Source organism: Bactrocera oleae, chromosome 5, assembly GCF_042242935.1.
Source record: "Bactrocera oleae isolate idBacOlea1 chromosome 5, idBacOlea1, whole genome shotgun sequence".
Lineage (NCBI taxonomy): Eukaryota > Metazoa > Arthropoda > Insecta > Diptera > Tephritidae > Bactrocera > Bactrocera oleae.
The window spans coordinates 49,275,561-49,295,460 of record NC_091539.1 but is presented as its reverse complement, the minus strand read 5'-3'; the positions used below and the strand labels follow the sequence as shown (position 1 = coordinate 49,295,460).

The window sequence follows — 19,900 nt, the reverse complement described above, 5'->3', positions numbered from 1 at the left end:
ATAAAACTGGATCCTGACACTAATTTTTTATTCAGCAGTGCGCCGTGTAATTCATTTAGTGATCTTACGAACCTACTACTCTACCTTTAGTCTCTAACTACTACTAATCACTTTTGTAAAGTTGTAAATATCGGCTTTGAGATCCGTGATATTTTAAATATTTGGGTCGAAGTTGGTTCGGAAATGTCATTATTGTAACAAAATATTTCAAGCTTAGTTAATAGTGCTTAAAATTATAGTCGCCTGTCGGATCGTTAAAATTGACCGGTTGGACCGACATATGTCATATCCTTGCACATTGGAACCGTTTTGAAAAAAGAAAAATGCGTTCAACAGCTCGAAAGAAGATCGTCCTCTACTTTTGTATAATTGGTTTAGCTATCGCTGTTGCTTTTCAACGTTGGTGTGAGGAGAGCTGATCGGAATTGATACTTTATGAGCAAAGTTGAGTTTGTTGTATTGTTCTGGTGTGGCTAGATACTTAGTGCATACCTTTCCTTGGTAAATATTATGTACAGAGGAAGAGAGTATCCTACGAAAGAAAACTGATAATTTTAGGAAAAATATTATGATTTATTTGTCAACATAAATTTTTTTTAACTCGTCACAGATGAACTAGCGATGCGCCAACTTGTTTAACCGGGCTGAAAATACTTTTTCTAGACGACTGCAAAGTAGGCTTCCCTAATAGCGATTTCCTTCTCATTCAACTGAAATTTCTACCCTTTTATCTTCAAACGTTGCCATTTCTCTGCAATTCAGCATCGGCTTATAAGAAAATCTTAATCTATTTCTTTTCATTTCATTTGTCTAAAATCCGCAGAAAACCTAATTTTCAAACGAGGTCAAGGTCAAGGTCAAATCAAAAGAAGGAATCCTATTCAACAAAACTTCGGCTTGCATTTATCGGACTGCCCTCGTAAATATAAGTTTAGCAATAAGACTACAATTTTATAATCATTCTCAAATGCTTAGAGACAGCAGAAAAGAGGTAATATAAAATCAGAATTAAGTGTAAGAGGTTATGAAAAAAACATCAAGAAAGAATAAGGTAATATTATTCGACTACTACATATCCCAAAACCCAATACAGCTTGCATCTGTCATGCACTGAAATATATATTTATATACATACAAACATAGATACATCTCAAAAATATATATGCATGCATAGGATATATAAAAATATATCCAGCGATTTAATTGCTTTTACTATTTTTGTACCGCCTGTCATTTGGATCCAAGCGAGATGATGATATACACTGATAAAAACAGTTGGTTTGTGGATTTCACCACAGTATGAACTCCAAGATACAACAGCGGCCACAAAATCGCCACAAATTAGTGGACCACCTGCGTCGCCACGACATGTGTCCACATCCCATGTGTCTGCCTTGCCGCCACATATCATCGTCTCATCAAATACATCTGGATAAAATTTTTGGCAATAATCATACGAATAAACCGTTATAACGGCAGTTAGTGGTGCAGCCGCGTAGGGACCGCGCTGTAGGAATAAAATAGACTAAATACATTTCCAATCATTTGGGTGTGATACAGAAAGAAAGAGTACACACATAAAACAATTGACCCCAACCAATGATGCGGCACTCTGTTCCGTTTGGTATAATTTCATCCTTGAGGGGTATTACTTTGATCAAGTCATTGTCGTCGGGAAAGCTGCTAGCGAGACGCAATAATGCTATATCGTGAGCACCTTCTGGTACATACTTTTTATGAGGCACCACTTGGAGCACTTTCATTTCAAGCGTTTTTTTGTGCCTAACTAAACGATTCGGCGCTCCAGCAACCACGAGAAGACGTTGCGTGCGCGTAATAATTTTACGACGACTTGAATTTGTGTTGGAGAAATTATATAAATAAATTAAATGATATATATTAATAAGAGCACACACTCTACTCACTCAATAACACAATGCGCCGCGGTTAATATTAAATTGCTGGATATGATTGAGCCCGCACAAATGTGATTATCTCCGAAGTACGCGGTGGCTCGAGTGGTGCGTATGGATACTATGTGCCTGTAAAGTTTAAGTCTTTTGAACTTATATCCGCCAGAAATAAGCATTGTATAGTTTTTGTCATCCAGCGATGAATTTAATAGACTTAAAGGGTAATTGAACTTTTTACTTGGCTGCTGATAAATGGGCTCATCGTCACTCGTGCAGTTGTTTCTAAGGCTTTGCACATTTTGCGCGAGTAGCAAAAATGATGTAATACAACAGAGAATAGGCAAGAGTTGTAGTAATGTAGTCATCGATGCCAGAAACTATTTCTTTTTGATGTTATTCAGCCAAATACAAAAACAAATTTCATGGAATTAATTTGTTGGTTTTTTGGAACATATTGAATAGTACATAGAGTGTACACAAAATGCTTGAAATCCAAATGAACGATTGTTTTTGAAATTGAAAAAAAATGATTAAATTCTTTCGAATACAGTCTTGTGCGCAAAGATATAAGTAAAGTACCCGCAAAACCAATATACGAGTATGGATCCAACCGGAAGTTTAAAATTCTTGTATTAGATATATGCGGGCTAGGGGTAGTATTGACCCGCTTTTATCCATTTTTGACATCACGACTTGTGAATGTTCTTTTAATTTCATTCATATATCTCACGGTAAAAGTCATATACCGGCACGGGGTCCATACGGCCATTTTTGGGTAGGCGTTCCTTGAAAGCACTATTTTCGCAAAGTATGTTGCCGATGTCTTCATTGTTGCTTGATTTATGATATTTACTGTAAATCGAAAGAAATAGATGGAATATAAAATTTTGTTATATGGGAAATAGGCGTGTTTGTAGTCCGTTTTCATACCATAATATAAGAATATCAAGATATGTTATGCCCCAAATTTGCTTGATGTTGGAGTGCTTTAAACACGAAATTTGATATGAATGGGTAGTGTCAAATTTTATATATTGTATATATTTTTTAATTTGTACTCAATTGCGAGAATATAAATAAAAAATGGGGCGCCCTGGCTGAGCCTAATGCAACTCTACAAATGATCGCAAGCAAAAAAATTTAAAATTCTACTTATCCAGATAAATACTAAACCATTCTTATTAAAAAGAAAACTGAAAAAACTTGTTAAATTGCAGATGCCTGAAAAAATAATAACGTTTTGATCTTTTTTTTTTAAATAGTAAACATTTTTAATTTGTTATGATTACCAGTAAGTACGATAAAGATATAATATAGAGAAGACTCATAAAAAATTTCAAGGAAATCAGTTAAGTCAAACTTAAGAAATAAAGACAAAAGCTTTTTGTCGAATTGAATGTTCTGGTTTGATGTCGTGTCACTAATATATTAATATAATATATATATATATATGCATATTTTTGAAAGCTTAAACTATGAAAGTATGAAAAAGTAGACAGGTTTTATCAACAACTTTAAAGTACTATTCAAAAGAAAAGCTTCGATAAAAGACTGAATCAGTGCAATAAAATATCAATTAGAAAAACATTGACTTTTTCAATTAGAAAAACATTGACTTTTTTAAAAAAAATATGTGTTCATATTATGCACTTATGCCAGTACTTCTTCTAATCGTCGAAAAAATTCTGAAACTCGATTTTTGGGGCAGCCTTTAGCATTTTCAGCAATGCGCTTTTAATGTCAACTATGTTTGTAAAACGACGGCTCTTTAAGGTTCTCTTAATTTTCGGAAATAAGTAAAAAATTACGCGGAGCCCTCTCTGGCGAATATTAAGGTTAGGGCATCATTACAGTATTGTTTTGGACCCGAATACACGAACAAGTAACGAAGTGTGAGCTTTTAACAAACGAAAATCACTAAGCTCATAAAAATACGGCTGTTACAAAGTAAAACATGAATACAGCTGAAAATGTTATCGTACTTCAGATATTGCAACCATCCATATATATCAACTTAATATAAAATTCCCGTTATTTTTGCATAAGTACATTCCAAGTGCTCACATATTATAAGCAGATATAATATACTTACAAACACATATAACATACAAGTATATTTTTACTCAAATTCACTAATAAAGATGTAGAGCTCATCACGGCAAGTCATTACGATTATTTTTTGCCTCTTTCCCATTGCCTTCCGTCATTTGTCCACTTTGTCGCAGAGAAAATTACTTTTCCACTTGGCATACATAGATAAATGTAATGAGAATAATCGCGAAACCGCTGATGATAATAAAGTTATTTCGAGAACAAAGTAATAGGAAGGCGGACTAGCAGAATAATTGCGGAAAGAAATGCTCGAGTGCATGGACATCGTTATTATGCTATGTTTTCTTTTACTTTTCGTCATTTATAGTATATTTTTCTGTTATTACCCCCTGCAATATGATTGCAATTTTAATTACAGCTGAGAATTGCACTCTAGTCTGTGTTATCTCGATAACTGCACGAGTTTTTCAACGACGACATCAAGTCTCAATGGTAGTGTAGAAATTAGAGTTCACTTGCAATGTATTGTGACAGATTTTAAATAGTTTTTTAGTTATGTTATTAAGATAAAGGATTGGAAAAGTTCAAGTCAAGCTTAATTACTATTTTGATTGGCTGAATTAATTTGTTTCTTCTTTACTTGCTACTTCTGAAAATCTTATGTATTTCAGGTTAATTATGTAAAGCGAATTGAAGATTTTTGTTTAACTAAAAAATAGTTTCGGTTCTTTATCACGTAACACACACCTCATCGTTTGTTTATGTATTTAGCTTAAGTACTTAAGTTCATACAATAGTTTCACACAAACTCATACCTTTATGAAATGAAGATCTTCGCAATAATGAACGGTCTAATATCACACAAAACTTATCTTAACCATTAATTTATATACTTATATATTATATATCGTAGGTGGTTCTAAATTCTCTACAAAATATTTTTATAGATATGAGTGGACGTAAAGTTCTTTCATTATTCAATCGCCTTTCAGAAAAACCCAGTTAAGGCTATAAGTGCTGCTGACTTATTATGCAAGTACACAAGTAAAGGATTAATTTTTCGAATTTATTTTGAGAAACCTTGGACAAGAATCCATGCCGAGTTTCGTGAAGATATCCAGTCAATTAAAACATTTTTCTATACACGGGATTTAAATAGCTTAATTTTTGCGGCAAAGAATGTGCTATAGTGGTCCGATCTGAACAATTTTTTTGGAAATTATACAGTTGTCTCAAACAATAATCATTGTCAAATTTTGTGAAGATATATCCTTAATATTGATCGTTCAGTTCGTAGCGCAGCAATAGTGGCCCAAGATCGGCGGTTCCGATAAATAAGCGGCTTCTTTAGAAAAAAGGACGTATGCAGTATCTCAAAAACTGAGTGATTAGTTTGCGCATATACAGACTGTTCAAGATTTAAGTACATTAGAATGCAGTCCTGCGCATAATTAGCAAGAACCCAAACCACTACCAGCCAGCTGATTGCTGAATGCTGAATGATCAGCATAATTGTGATCTCCTTTTAGCATTGCTTGCATTCCACTTTAGCGTAGGGAATGTAAATGTAAAATTGAAGCATTCAAACTATCCATATATGTATCATATGGCGTGATGCTGTATCCCGTTGACCACATGTATTTTTAAGAAGGAATTCAATAAAGAAGAGACCTATTCCGTGACAGACTTTTGTAAGATAAAGACGACTTCTTTTATTTGGTGGAAATTAACACAACTTTTATACACAGACAGAAGGGTTTATAGAGTATCTGACGTTTCCTTTTGTGTATTAAAAACGTCGTGCCAAACTTAATATACCCTGTTTAGATTATAAACAAGGTTGCACCTTTATAATATTATATATATTTTTAATTATAATAAACAAAAGTCGAAATTAATCAACTTCCCAGGTGAGCGGTCATGCTTGGTCACAAAAGTTTAGGTTAGAATATAGGCTGATTTTCGCAACAAAGGTAACGCAGGATTCCACTTGGAAAACTGACCCGTTTCCCAAAACTCCTATATATGGATAATCAGACCCTCAGCGATCGACGATTTGAGCGTTTTGAGCTTACCAAGAATTTGTTAAGGCGGTTAATATCAATCTCCGCCATTTCATCAGGTTCGCTCAAGTTGTGTCTACCGATATGTTTCCACCTCAGTCTGGCAAAAGGTGGACAGTTGAGAAGAAGTGCCTTGGTGATTGCACCTCGCCTTCCTCCGCACATATTTTCAATTATTATATTTCGGATTACATTTGTGTAGAGTTTTTATAGCCTTTATTTAACTAATGCAAACAAAGTTTTTGGACCACCTTGTTGATGTATAAATTTCGACTGTGGTATTTTATGCTTTGATAAAACGTGACTTTGAATCAAATATGGCGCTCAATCGTGTGAAAACATCACGTAAAAGACATGCTTCCACTCTTCCTCAGTTAACTAAACGGATATGCAAATATGAAGTTTGAGAACAACAACAAAACTGTTAACAATTTTGGAATATTTTGAATACTGGATTGTGTTAGGTTAAAATGAAAGTTTATTGATTATGTTATTAAGAAAAAAGTATTACTCATACGCAATGTTGTCCAACATTTTTCGGAATGTAAGAGGTGTGTTTAGCTCACATAAAGTATTTTAGAAAAGTGGGATAATAATGAGATTAGTGTTCGCTATTGAGATAATTTTACAAGATTACCGTTCAAAAACTATTGAAAATAAATTTTCTGGCCAGCAAACGGTAAAATATTCATCTTCTCATTTATTAGGTATGTTGAAGAATATAAAGTCACAAAATATTGTTTAATATACCAAAATTAACGCTTAAAGTGTTGCTTCTGAAATTCTTAAATTCCAACCTCACTCTAATGAAAAGTATTATTGTGTACATAGCCAACATCTGCATAAAATTGCTTCAATGGCACCACCAAACAACCAAAAAAACACATTACACTTTAGAAATATTGTCCTGAACTTTTCTTTACCACCGAGAAAAGTGAAATCACTACGCATTCAACTGTGCAATAACGCATTTCGATTGTTCAAATTGGTTTTTGCCTTTTTTGGTCATAACTCGAGTACATCATCTTCGTATGAATATCTGTTGCTACCAACATGGCTGACCTTAGCCACGAGCAATGCTTGGAGCCTCCCAAAATAAATGATAAAAAAATATGTTCTGGCGCTTTTACACTTTTACTTCGGCGTGAACAGACACCTTTTTTGGCAGCTGTTTCGAAATTTATGATAAAAGTTTTCCTCAGCTCTTGACTATAAAATGGCGTTTACACATTTCGGTTTCGTCGAAGCAAGGCGAGCAATCACTACAATCAGCACAATCGACATAATCGAAGGTCAATGGTAATATTGTTTTGCTGACCTCGCAGCAGCCACTTGTTTCGTGTTTTAATAATTGTTGCTGTTGCTCTTGCCGCTGTGATTTAAGCTTTGGAAAGCTGTTGTAAATTGCTTTATTGAAAATGCTACAAGTGAATGCAAATGTTATATTGGGATATGAATATTATTCTGGTTAATATTTGCACTGAGCGCAAAAAAACATCTGTGGACCTTCTGCTCGAAAAAAAGAAAATATTTATAGATTTACGAAACTTCTTTAGAGCTATCCGATAAACAGTCCCACTTTATTGTGAATAAAAATTTTTGTTTTCTTTAAAAATATAAGGGATTAATTTTTTGTGAACTATATTTTTCAAACTTATTAGAGTTCGAATCGGAGTAGTGCAGTTGTAATCATTCTCCCGATTTTACGCAAAGCATGAATCCACCGTTAGAGCAAGTATATTGAAATGGTTGCGCTCTATCATTTCAGATAAAGTCCATTAAATTCAGAGTCTTTTTAATCCCACTTCTATCAACTTGCTATATAATATATATTGAAATGGTGAATTGATTATTTAAGCTGATGCCATTTCTTCTTATAAATAATTGTATCTGAAGTTTGATTGATCTTAAAATCAACGAGGGAAAACGACATTTTGAAAGTAAACCAGTATATTAAGTATATTAAGGCATTCTATTTGTGCAAGACTTCTTGGGCTTTAAAGGGTTAAGGGGTAATTTTATTTGGATATTATAGAAATTCAAAAATAACTCAATTTTCAAGCTATTTTTAAAGTTATAGCGATTTTAGTATTGCGGTAACTCGATCTCTCTCTCGAAACTACTTTTTCGATACAGTCGTCAGGATATCTCAAGCTTCAATCAGTTGGTTTACTCGAAATTTAGCAGGAATATTTTCTAAACACAGTTGGTTGGTCTGACCAAGAAATAGCGCTACTAGATTCAAATTTTTTCCTTTCTCAAGTTGTTACATCTGTCGTTAGAGCACATGCAAACTTAAAAGCCAGTTTGTCAATTAATTCTTTGTTTACAAGCCATTTGAAGTTGTCGTGTCTGAGTATTTTTTATTATGGAAAAAAACTATATATCGCGCAGTGATTAGATTCTTTGTTCTGAAAAGTTTAAAAGCAAAGGAGTCCTATGAACAATTGTTAGAAGTGTATAAAAAGTCCACACCTTCAAAACGGACCGTTGAATTTTGGGCTGGTGAATTCAAACGTGATCGTACTAGGCTTGAAGACGATCCACCCGAAGGACGACCAAAAGCCGCAACTATAATAGAAATCGTTGAGCAATTTCATAATATTGTTAGTGAAGATCCAAGTTTGACTAAGCGTGAAATTGCTAATGCCATAGGCATCACAGACGAACGATTACTTTATATTTTACATGGAGGTTTACATATAAAAAGGCTGTTTGGAAAGCTAGTGCACACTTTAACTACTCAACAAATACTGGACCCGAAAACAAATTTCTCAGCATAGTTTGGAACATTTTGAGCAGAATAAAACCGATCTACCACCATGATCCTAAATTGAAACAAAAACGTTTACAGTGGACTGAAGCTGGTTGTTCAGGGCATAAGCTGGTGAAGTCGAAACGATCAGCCAAGAGGTTATGGCATCAGTTTTTTGGGATGTACAAGGAAAAATAATTTTTCATCAAGACAATACACCTGCTCTCAAAGGTGTTTTACCAATGATAAAGTTCAATGAATTAAAGTACGAATTGCTTGAGCATCTACCATATTCACCAAATTTGTATTCCAGCGACTACAACCTCTTCAGAAACCTGAAACAATTCCTTCGTGGAAAGCGTTTTTCGTCGAATGGAAAAGCTATTACGGCCGTAGACGGTTATTTTGCAGTAGCGAGTTTATATTAAATAAAAAAATAATATATTTCGTACTAAAAACAGTATTTTTTCATTTCGAGCGCAGAAACTTAACACAAAATCAGTACTTCCCATATAACACAATTTTAAATTCCATCTGTTTGTTTCACATTCCAGTATACAAATATAGCAGCAATTAATATTATATATGGACCTGATAATAGTATGTCTGAATGCCGAAAGTTAGTTGAATCAGGTCAATACAGACTAGGGGAATCTCCATATATCTAAAACACAGATTTTTGGACTTCCGGGTGACTTTATACCGCATATATCGGCTAATATGTTATCTCAATGAAAATAAAATAGCGTGTTTTTCTATAACAGCGTATCTTTGTGCCTAAAATGTTTAAAATTGAGTTAAAACTTGACATAGCTTGTATATAATTAATATCAAAATTTTCGAATATCCGTCTGACCTAACTATACCTACTACCATATATCATATACAATATGTTAGATTGGTGATGATATGTGAGGTAGCTTAATGAAACCCAGTGAGTATTTTATTAGTAATTGGCATTTTAATAGTATGTGGTTTTGACAAAAATAGATCAAATCTAGTCAATACTACCTCTTACTCCCATATCTTACATGTAAAGATTTTTGGTTTTCTAACAAGTTTTATGCCGAATATGTTGTTCAGTGTGTAAGTTATATATTTATAAAACTGCTTAACACATGTTCTCAAGTATACCTGAGAAATGTCAAAATTGATGCAAGCGGACCGTCTCTTTCTCTGCACCCCATATGCCCCATATAATGATTTCCGTCTTGACTTCGACCTGATCAAAATGTAATATTTTAATAAAATTAATTGGAAAATTTTTCTTAAAAATATGTGGCTTAGCGCTGAATTAGAATGGAGCACTTTTTAATATACATACATAAAGTTTTTTCAGCACCTAAAATAATTTCCCGGGCTTTGATTCTTGCGAGTTGCAAAAGTATAAAATGTTTGGTTACACCTGAACTTAACCCTCCCTTATTGGTTATTTTCTGATTTTTTCTGTGTTCTTGTAATGTTTATAAATAACTTATGTACTCTGTAGTGAAAATATTAATTTTCTTTTTTTATGACAAGATTACAGCTTTAGACTCTGCTTCTGCCAAGAACTGGAAAAATAAACCGTAATAATATTTCTATATTCCAAACAAAAAATTCAAACATACACCCTTCACACATTCATATACCACACTTGGTATCTGCATACACACACCCGTTCAAATGTGCAAAAGTGTCATAATATATATTATTTTAATAGAGTTAAAATAATATACGCCGCCATCGGGCGTAAAAAATATGAAAAGTGTTTCTTTATTATTTCGGGAGTTTATTTTACATATTTTTTCGTGATGTTGTGCCACGCAAGGTTTTTCTTTTGCTCAACTCCCAAATGGCTTGACAAAGCGACAAATAACGCGGTAAACCAGGGAACAGTCAACCAAACCAACAGCAAAAACAAAAAAAATTCACAGTTAGCCAACCAACCGAATAAATGGCGGTTAAAAATACATGCAAACACACACACGCACACATCCATAGCGAAGTACATTCGAAAAATAAATACCAGCAAATGCGAATGAGTGGCGTTAAAAAATCAACTTGTCCGTCCACATGCACCCTCCTTGCGCTTGAACAATACGCCAGGCTTCTTCACTTCCATGTGGTTTGGCGTGGGTTGAATGAATGCAAACAAGTCAGCAGCCGCAAAAAATCCCGCAGGACAAATAATTTCAATTTTTCTTCGCTTATTCCCAGCACTCGCTTTATTTTTCTTTGCGTGTAACTTTTTATGCGGTATTTTTTTTTTTGGAAAAACAGTTGCAAGAGGATGTAGAATACGGCGAAAAGAAAGAATGGGTGGAAGTTTCTTGGCAGTTCATGTTATTGTTGTTGTTGTGATGCGCAATGGTGCGCGGCAGCTTAAGTAGAGTTTATGCATGTTTAAGCCATTAATAAGCGACGCGTTGACAGTGGGTTAGACCTTGGTTGTCGGGCTGGAGCTAGCGGTAGGACAGTGTCTACAAGCATTCAAACGCTGTGCATGAAACACTTGAAGTCATATAATACAAACAAATAGAAATGAAATGCGGATAAGTGTAGCAGATTGGGCTTAAAAGTTGGCGAGCTTGAAAAGGTTGAGTTGGCAATAAAAAACCGACTACTTATGTAAATAGCTTGGACACTTTTAGTTAAGAGGCTGCTTTCCTTTTGTGTATGAAAATAAAAGAAGTCAATAAAAAAAATGGTGTTAAAAATAAGCGAAAGTGCAATTTATGTAATGCAAGCGATAAAAAATTATTATTATAATGTTGGCTGTACTTTGACGCCTTTATTAAATGACCGCAAGAATATGGATATTTTAAGCCAAAAAATAGGTATTGCATAAGGTCAGTTTGATTTGTTCTGTTCCTGACTTTTAAACAAACAGCGGCGAAATTAGGTCTTAGTCACACCCAAATGTCCCCAAAGGGTTTGTGCGTTGAGTAATAACCATTTCCAACGTACCGTTTGTGTTTTATACCTAAATCTGTATGTACATTGGATTCAATTAGTTCGAATGTCTAATAGCGTATTCTTTTCTCATAAAAATTTTGCATTTATTCTGCCCTATGCTCGGGCTGTCAAAATTTGCGTGTTCTTTCCCCAACATTTTTTCAGGTTTTTCTCAAAATGTTGCCTTCTAACCAGGAAAAAATGCAACATTTTCTGCCCTTTTTCAAACATAAGGGGGAGAGTTGTTTACTTCATTTTAAGCTCAGTAAGGGAATGAGTTGGTTAGATTTTCTTTTCTAATATATTCAAAATATCAAATTTGACCCGGACTTAAAAAACAATATTTTCACGTAATATAATATAAATATTTATTATCAGTTTCAAAATAAGCGTCTTAGAGCCCATACAAGCATGCCAACGCTTAATCCAATTTTCTTACACTTGTATGTGCCATTCGGTAAATGTTGGACAGTTCCGACATAATAGTACCCATTTAGATTTTTTACAAAATGGCGCCTCCCCCACAAAAGTATTTATTTACATTTTAGAGTATTAAAAATCGAAATTACTGTCATAAAGCATATTCCTTCGATTACTACCTGACAAATAGATATTATTCAAGTGGGACTTTTTTTTGCATATTCTGAGAAAATGTACCGTATTAATGGATAGATTTGTTATATCATCAGAAGGTAGAGATTTCAACAAACATATTGGCTACTGACTTATTATCTTTCTGATATTTTGACGTAAGAATTTTTGGTTGGAAATTAGATTTTTTTGGGATTTTAAGTCAAAGGTTTCTCTATAATATTTGAAATTAAAGGTACAATGTGTTTGGGACATAAAAAGGTAAGTTATCAACAAATTTCGCGTAATTTTTTTTATACAAGATCACTTAGATCATTGAATTTATTATATACATTTTTAGGTTATGTGAAAAGGTGTGAATACAAGAGTTGTGGATCTTTTCATTACCTACAACTTTTCCATATAATGGAAATCGAGCTAAACCATTTGTAAATGTTAAAAATTCAAACATGTCCCTCCCCATTCCCTTCCTCTTCCCGACCACAGATCGCGCATAAATTAATTTTGCTTTAATTTTTGTTATATTATCTTTCGTTTTCAATGGGTTTCATCCTACTATGATTGTTTTTGCTTTTAAAAATTATCTACCTAGAATTAAATAAAAATAAGTAAGGAAGGGCTAACTTCGGGTGAACATTTTATACTCTTGCAACTTTCAAGGATCAAAGCCGGCCTTCAGGTGTTGCAAAACTTTATGTTAAACAAGTTAGGAAGAGCTTAGTTCGGGTGTAACCGAACATTTCGTATTCTTGCAACTGGCCACGATCAAAGTCAGGGAAATATTTGCAGGTGCATAAGGTTTGTATGAACAACGAAAATCAATATGTGTAGTATATGATAGTTTGGGTAATTTGTGGATCAATTTTACATATTTTCGGATTAAACTGCAGTATATCCAACATTATAGATTCAGTTAGTTTTGCTAAGGTGTCTTACTTATTTGCCAATATATGCGATATAAAATTAGCCGGTAGTTTGAAAACCTTTTTATTAGGTATATGGGGACTAAAGGAATTATTGACTCGATGCAATACTTCTTTGACATACTTTTGTCATATTAATATCAGAAAAGGATTCTCTTCTAATTTATTTAACATATCTCACACATTGACCGATATTTTCGATAAAATATCGCTGTACGAATTGAGGTCCACATATTCGGTATCTGAGGGCTTAGGTCGATTCGGAAAATTTTTGGTAATAAGGTGGCGCACCTCAGAGACACTAGTCTTGCAAAGTTTTATTCCAATACTTTTATTGTTGCTTGAGTTGCATACTGGAAAGAATCAAATAAAATTTAGAATTGTATTTTATGGGAAATAGGCGTGATTGTAGTCTGATTTTTCACTGAAAAATAGAAATATCGAAATAATATTACATACCAAATTTGGTTGATATCGCGGAATTACGTCCTGAGAAAAGGTTTTCACCGAAATGTGGGCGATGCCACGCCCATCATGCCTTTATACTGCGATCCCCTGTACCAAATCCCAGTTTTATATCTTAATTAAGGGCTTGATTATAGCATTTTATAGGTTTTCAATTAAAGGCGTTTTGTGGGCGTTGCAGTGGTCCGATTCCGCCCATTTACGAACTCGTCCTTTCTTTTCTGCCCTGGAACACCTGTACATACAAAGTTTCATTACGATATCTCAATTTTTTACTAACTTTTTTGCTTACACAGACGGACGGACGGACAGACAGACAGTCACTCGGAATTCAACTTGTCTCGTCATCCTGATCATTTAAACATACATAACTTCATATGTAGCATTGTTTTGTGAGACCTGAAATAGTATCATAAAATCGTCTTAAATGTACATATATTTTAAAGAGATATTCTTGTTCTTATATGTATATACAATACAGATATATTTTCCAACTGAAACATGCATACTCTTGTTATTTAGTTTTCTAAGCATGTACACATACAACTACAAAAAATCTACTTACATCAGTGTACGCTGTGACTACGAGGTCCAGCCTGCATAGAACTGATAAAAAGAAAATAAATCTGCGCTCGCACACACACACACATGCGTAGACAAAACGTATTACAAGCACGAGTCGCAACGTTGCTACTTGAGTCTCGTGTTGCAAGCCACTGATATCAGTGAAACTACTTAATTTTGTTCTTATTTTCTCTTTTTAGTTTTTGTTGGCAACATGTTGGTTATATTGAAAGCTCTATACTACTTATGCGAGTCTTTGGCAAAAGTGTCTTCAAATATCTGAATGGTCCATGTGTATAGTCGAGCCTAAAAACAGAGGCCAAAAATAGGCGCTTACAAAATGAGTGCTGGTGTGGTGATTGCTGCAGTTTACTTAAGTAGTTTTGGCGTAGACGGCAGAGACGGCACTGCCACATTAGTGAGAGACATGGAAATGAAATGATTATTACTAAAATTAAAAATTTTAATTGTAACTTTTGGAAAACCTTTAAATTTTGGGAAAACCTTAAAAAAAATTTTAATATTGTAATATATATATAATATATATATATCACAATATTTTTTAAGAAAACTGATCATAAATGTCAAACACATATGTTTACTTTGACAGCTATCCCTGTGAGAAATTCTGTAACTTTGAAAAACTAGGCAATTACTTGTGGTATTTCACAGCTCTAGTTAAGAGAGCTTAGAGTACTTATAATTTTCGCCCAGTGCACACTAATATTTTTCTGCTCCACCCCATCTAAGCGTTGTTGTATTCAAGCAACGGAATATGCATGCTCTTATGTACTTAGTTGGCAGTACTTGCTGAAGTACTCATATGCAGCAAATTAAAGACAGCTTGAGATACCATCAGCAGGAGGTGCGGCACATACAAAAAAAAAATAAAAGGAACAACAGAAGTGACATTTCGAAGCGCCAAAACAAGTGCTGCTGAGTTGGTTAAGTTAAGCGTGACCTGCTTCCAGACGTCGACATTATTTATGACCTAAACTTTTTCATGCTTCATATCGCTGATCACTGCAAGTGCAGACACTGGCGAGTGAATTTTCTATTTTCCTTTTCTTTGTTGAATTTTTTTACATTCGCAAAATCTAAGACGTTTAAAAGGGACCAAATGTGTGCATGTTAGTAGTGTTGTTGTTGCTCATATGTGTTGCTATGTGTGGGTGCAAATTTCTTATATCACTTTTGAGTAGTGGGAATGCAATTTGTTAAGCAAAATTTGTGCTTACTTTATTTAATATAATTTTTTACTTTGACACTTCATATGGTGAAGATAAAGTCATATTTTTGTGACCTTCCGCTTATTCAACTTTTTGCTGTGCCTGAACGAGTGAAAACTTGAATAAATGTTGAAATTTCAAAGACTTCATTATATGTAGCGAAATAGCGGGTTGTTTTCTATGTTGGTACTTGGTATAGGGTATAAAGATGATAATGAATAATCAGTTTCTTTTAGATTGAGATTTGTTAATCTGTATTTGTCGTTAAAAAGAAATTATGACTTCCGTCTCTGGGATTGACTTTATAAGATGGTATATATACATATGTCAAGCGAAATGTGAAATAAAGTCATAAAAATTGGAGAGAATGTTATCTTTGATATAGGTTAGGTTAGGTTAGGTTAGATGGTTTTTCCTCAAGATGGTGAGAGATCATACTTAAAACATACTGATAGTGTACTTCCCCACCAATCCTCCCCGCAAGTTTAGGTTTGTGCGTAAAAAAGTGGACCCTCCAGCGAGTCTCTCCCTACCATATCTCCCTCGTAGGTATGTGAGCAGAGAAACGACAGGCTAGACTAAGCTCGGCAACCTGGTAATCTAAGTATTTTGAAATTAAATGAAAGTGTGCATGGATTACAGAGTCCCAGGCTCGTAGTCATCTAAGTATCCAGCTTCTAGGAGTACAAAATAGGCCTTATCTTCGCAATAAAATTTTCGATCTTCTGGTTGACTTGATACTCTATGGTATTTAGCGGGCAAAGTTATATGTTATTGTGTATTATGTAGTTATAATAAACTTGAGTGCTTTGTTTAGCTTAACTTGACGTAGTGGCACCATTTCATACTCGGAAGCAAATCACCAATTTTCTCTTTCGAAACAGTTATTTTTTCGGAAGAGAACATGTATCATCGACCCCATAGTTATTTTTTTAATTTCCAACGAATTCATAATTTTCGAAATACTTTAACCAACTTTAGTAAATAAGAATGTCAGGCAAAGTGAAAGAATAACACATTTATACATTTTTATGCTTTTATATCACATGCACTTACTTGCCGTCTCCTATATAAATATGCGTTCTATATATGAGCGAATACTTGTACGAGTTCACTGCATTTGCATGAAGGTCTCAACGCGTTAAGCGGAGCATACAAATAAAATCATCTACCATATATGTAACTCAGTGCCGTTCTCTTACAAATTCACTGCACTCCACCAGCCTTTGCGCTGGCCAAATCGGTTTGTCTCGGTCCAACCAGATAAACAATCAACAGCAAGAAAATAAAGCCCAACCAGCAGCTGGACACTTTCACATGCAATGCGGATAAGAGGATGAGCGGGTGGAGGAAGTAGGTGAATAACAATAACGATTGATCGACCATTTAACTATTGCAACTCAGACTGATGCCACAACACTGATTGTGGCCCCATGCCACTTACTCTTTTACTATATTGGCGAGGTGTTTGCAGGGGTAAAGGTATTGCAGTATGTATGTATATGTGCCGTTATATGCTATGTAGCATTTAGGTATTAATATTGATATTTGTAGAGGAATTATATACTTTGCGACACTTGTTAAGACCAATTTATATATTGATATTAGTATTAATATTATATTTTTATAAACAGTGCCTAAACAGTTTTCTCAGGTTTGGTACAATATTTTCCAAGGGATTTATTTCGACTAAATATGCCATTAATTAAAGTTATCACGCCAAATTCTCTTTAAATTTTAAGTCCTTCGGATATCTTTCTAAATTGTGAAGTTTTCTCGATCCATTGCTTTACACCATTTGTTTGTTCGATTCACCATTCTCTAGGCTTTGTCCAGCCGACTTTATGACACTCCTACGCGACTGTTTCCGCTCCTTTCAGTAAGTATAAATGACTAATCCTCTGATATTTATACCCTGAACAGGGTATATTTAATTCGCTATGAAGTTTGTAACCCCCAGCGGGAAATGTCGGAGACCCTATAAAATATATGTATAAATAAATGATCAGCATAACGAGCTGCATCGATTTAGCCATGTCCGTCTGTCCATCTGTATATATGAGAACTAGTCTCTCAGGTTTTGAGATATCGATCTGAAATTTTGCACACGTCTTTTTCTCTCCAAGAACTTGCTCATTTATCGGACCACTATTGCATATACTGCTATGCAAACTGGACGATCAGAATCCAGTTCTTGTATGGAAAACTTTTTTATTTGACAAGGTATCTTAACAAAAGCTGGCATGTATTGTTATCCGAGGCAGTGAGCCAGTATCCGAATAAATTGTTCAGAACTTACCATTAGAGTATATAGCTGCCAACAAACCGTTCAATCAAAATCTAGTTCTTGTATAGAATTTTTTTATTTGTGAAGAGTATTCTAGCTTCGGTGCAACCGAAGTTAACGTGTTCTTTTGTTTGACATTAATATGCACGAAAGGCATTGGGTAACTTGTCAGTGGTGTTTTTCGACTTTATCTCGAACTAGTACAGTTACTTTACGTTGCTCTCGGACACTTTTTGTATTTTAATGAGATTGTGATGTATTAGTTTTGTTCGCCGAGAGATCAGCAAAACGTGTGAGTCAAAGTGAGAGTATTAGGTTTCCCCGTTTGGACAATCATAGACTTCTTGGGTCTAAAGTCATACTAATAATACTTTCACTATATTAAGTGTAAACAAAATTAAAACAAAATCATCGTTGTATATATGTATACAAGGTACAATTCAAAAGTTCCAGGACTTTTTAAACAACGCGGCTTCTAGTGGCGTCATCTGTCTGAAATTGTTATCCCTCAATTGTGTATTCTTCAGTGTTGTCGTATAAAATTTATATAACAGCTGAGATATCGCGCTACACGTGACATTACATTTGTAGTGTCGGTCGGAAAATGAGCATCGAACAAAGAGCCAACATTAAGTTTTGTTTTAAACTTGGTAAAACTTTTACCAAAACTCATCAAATGATGAAACAAGTTTATGGCGATGATTGTCTATCATAGCCGTATCCACGAGTGGTTTAAACGTTTTCAAAGTGGTCGTGAGGACATAAATGAGAAATGAGTCGAAACCCAAAAAATCGCGCCTGGAAAAGTCAAAAGTGAAGACAATGCTGATTTGTTTTTATGATTCCAAGGGTATTGTCCACAAAGAATTTGTTTCATCCGGCCAAAACGTTAATGCGGTATTCTACCTTGGAGTTTTGAAGCGTTTGGTAGCACGTAATCGTCGCATTCGGCCCGAATATCGCGAAGATGGAAGTTGGCGTTTGTTGTACGATAATGCGCCGTCTCATCGATCGACGAATGTGGCCGATTATTTGACCAGAAATCAAATTTTAACAATCAACCACTTCCCGTATTCACCTGATATGGCACCGTGCGACTTCTACCCTTTCGGAAACTACATTTAGCCATGAAAGGAAACCGCTATGCTGACGTTGAGGCCATCCAAAAGGCGACGACCGCCATCCTCAACGCTTTACCGACAAATGACCTAAAAAAGTCATTCGAAAACCTTCTTGAACGTGCAAAATGTTGTATTCAGGCGGAAGGAGCCTATTTTGAAGGCGACCAATAAATTTTTCAAAAAAAAACAAATAATATTGGTTTTTTAATAAAAGTCCTGAAACTTTTGAATTGCACCTTGTAAGTAAATATCCAAGAAATACTTATCGGAAAATATGAGACAAAAATAATTGCCTTTTATTTTATAGTTATATAGATTTACAAATTATTTTTAGCAATTTTTAAAATCTGTCTCCATCTTCGGGAGTCTAAAAAATATACATAAAATATATAAATATCAAATCAAATGTGGCTAAGCAGAGGGCGCACACTGTCTACGCCACAGAGAACTTTGTACCACATACCGTGTTATCTGCGTGCCTTTGTGTATGTGGATAACGGTCACACTTGCATCGTTGCGGTTTCTTGCCTTGCACTTGCACTTCCGTTTCCGCTTCGTTTTTATTGCTGGTTACTCCTTCGCTCACTACTCGTATTGCTATGTTGTTGTTTATTGTTGACGTTATTGCTGCCACTGCTGCAGTGGCAGTTGTTTTTGCTGGTGCCTGTCATTGTTTACATGCATTGATTGAATTTGTTTACACCATTAAATTTGCAAATTGCCATTTTGGGGGCGAATTTTGCATAAACTGTCGGAAAATGTAGCTCAACAAAAACGCACACAAACATATGTATAGCTATGTAAATAATGTGCTTACTCTCATGTTGCAAGGACGCCGTCAAGCAGTTTTGCATAGCATAGTGTTGAAGCAATTATGAAGTTTTGCTGAATCGTTTTTGGGCAAGTGACTGCATAAAAGCATCTACTATACTCATCTAAATATGTATGTATGTATTTGTGAATATAAATATGTGAATACGTGTCGGCTCTCAGGTGTAAT

At 34.6% G+C, this 19,900-nt stretch overlaps 1 protein-coding gene across 2 annotated transcripts; it reads right to left on the bottom strand.

Moving 5' to 3' along the window:
- Positions 1-1,106: 1,106 nt before the first annotated feature.
- LOC106623479 (kallikrein-6) lies at positions 1,107-2,394 on the bottom strand. Of its 2 annotated transcripts, none has more exons than XM_014243017.3 (3): positions 1,926-2,394; positions 1,578-1,851; positions 1,107-1,525 (listed from the first exon to the last, which is right to left on the bottom strand). In XM_014243017.3, the coding sequence occupies exons 1-3, from the start codon at positions 2,276-2,278 to the stop codon at positions 1,151-1,153; spliced, it is 1,002 nt and encodes a 333-aa protein (XP_014098492.3). In that variant the 5' UTR covers positions 2,279-2,394; the 3' UTR covers positions 1,107-1,150. The 2 variants fall into 2 exon arrangements, with proteins under 2 accessions (XP_014098492.3, XP_014098493.3); XM_014243018.3 differs by having other exon boundaries at positions 1,107-1,507; positions 1,926-2,392.
- Positions 2,395-19,900: the final 17,506 nt, after the last annotated feature.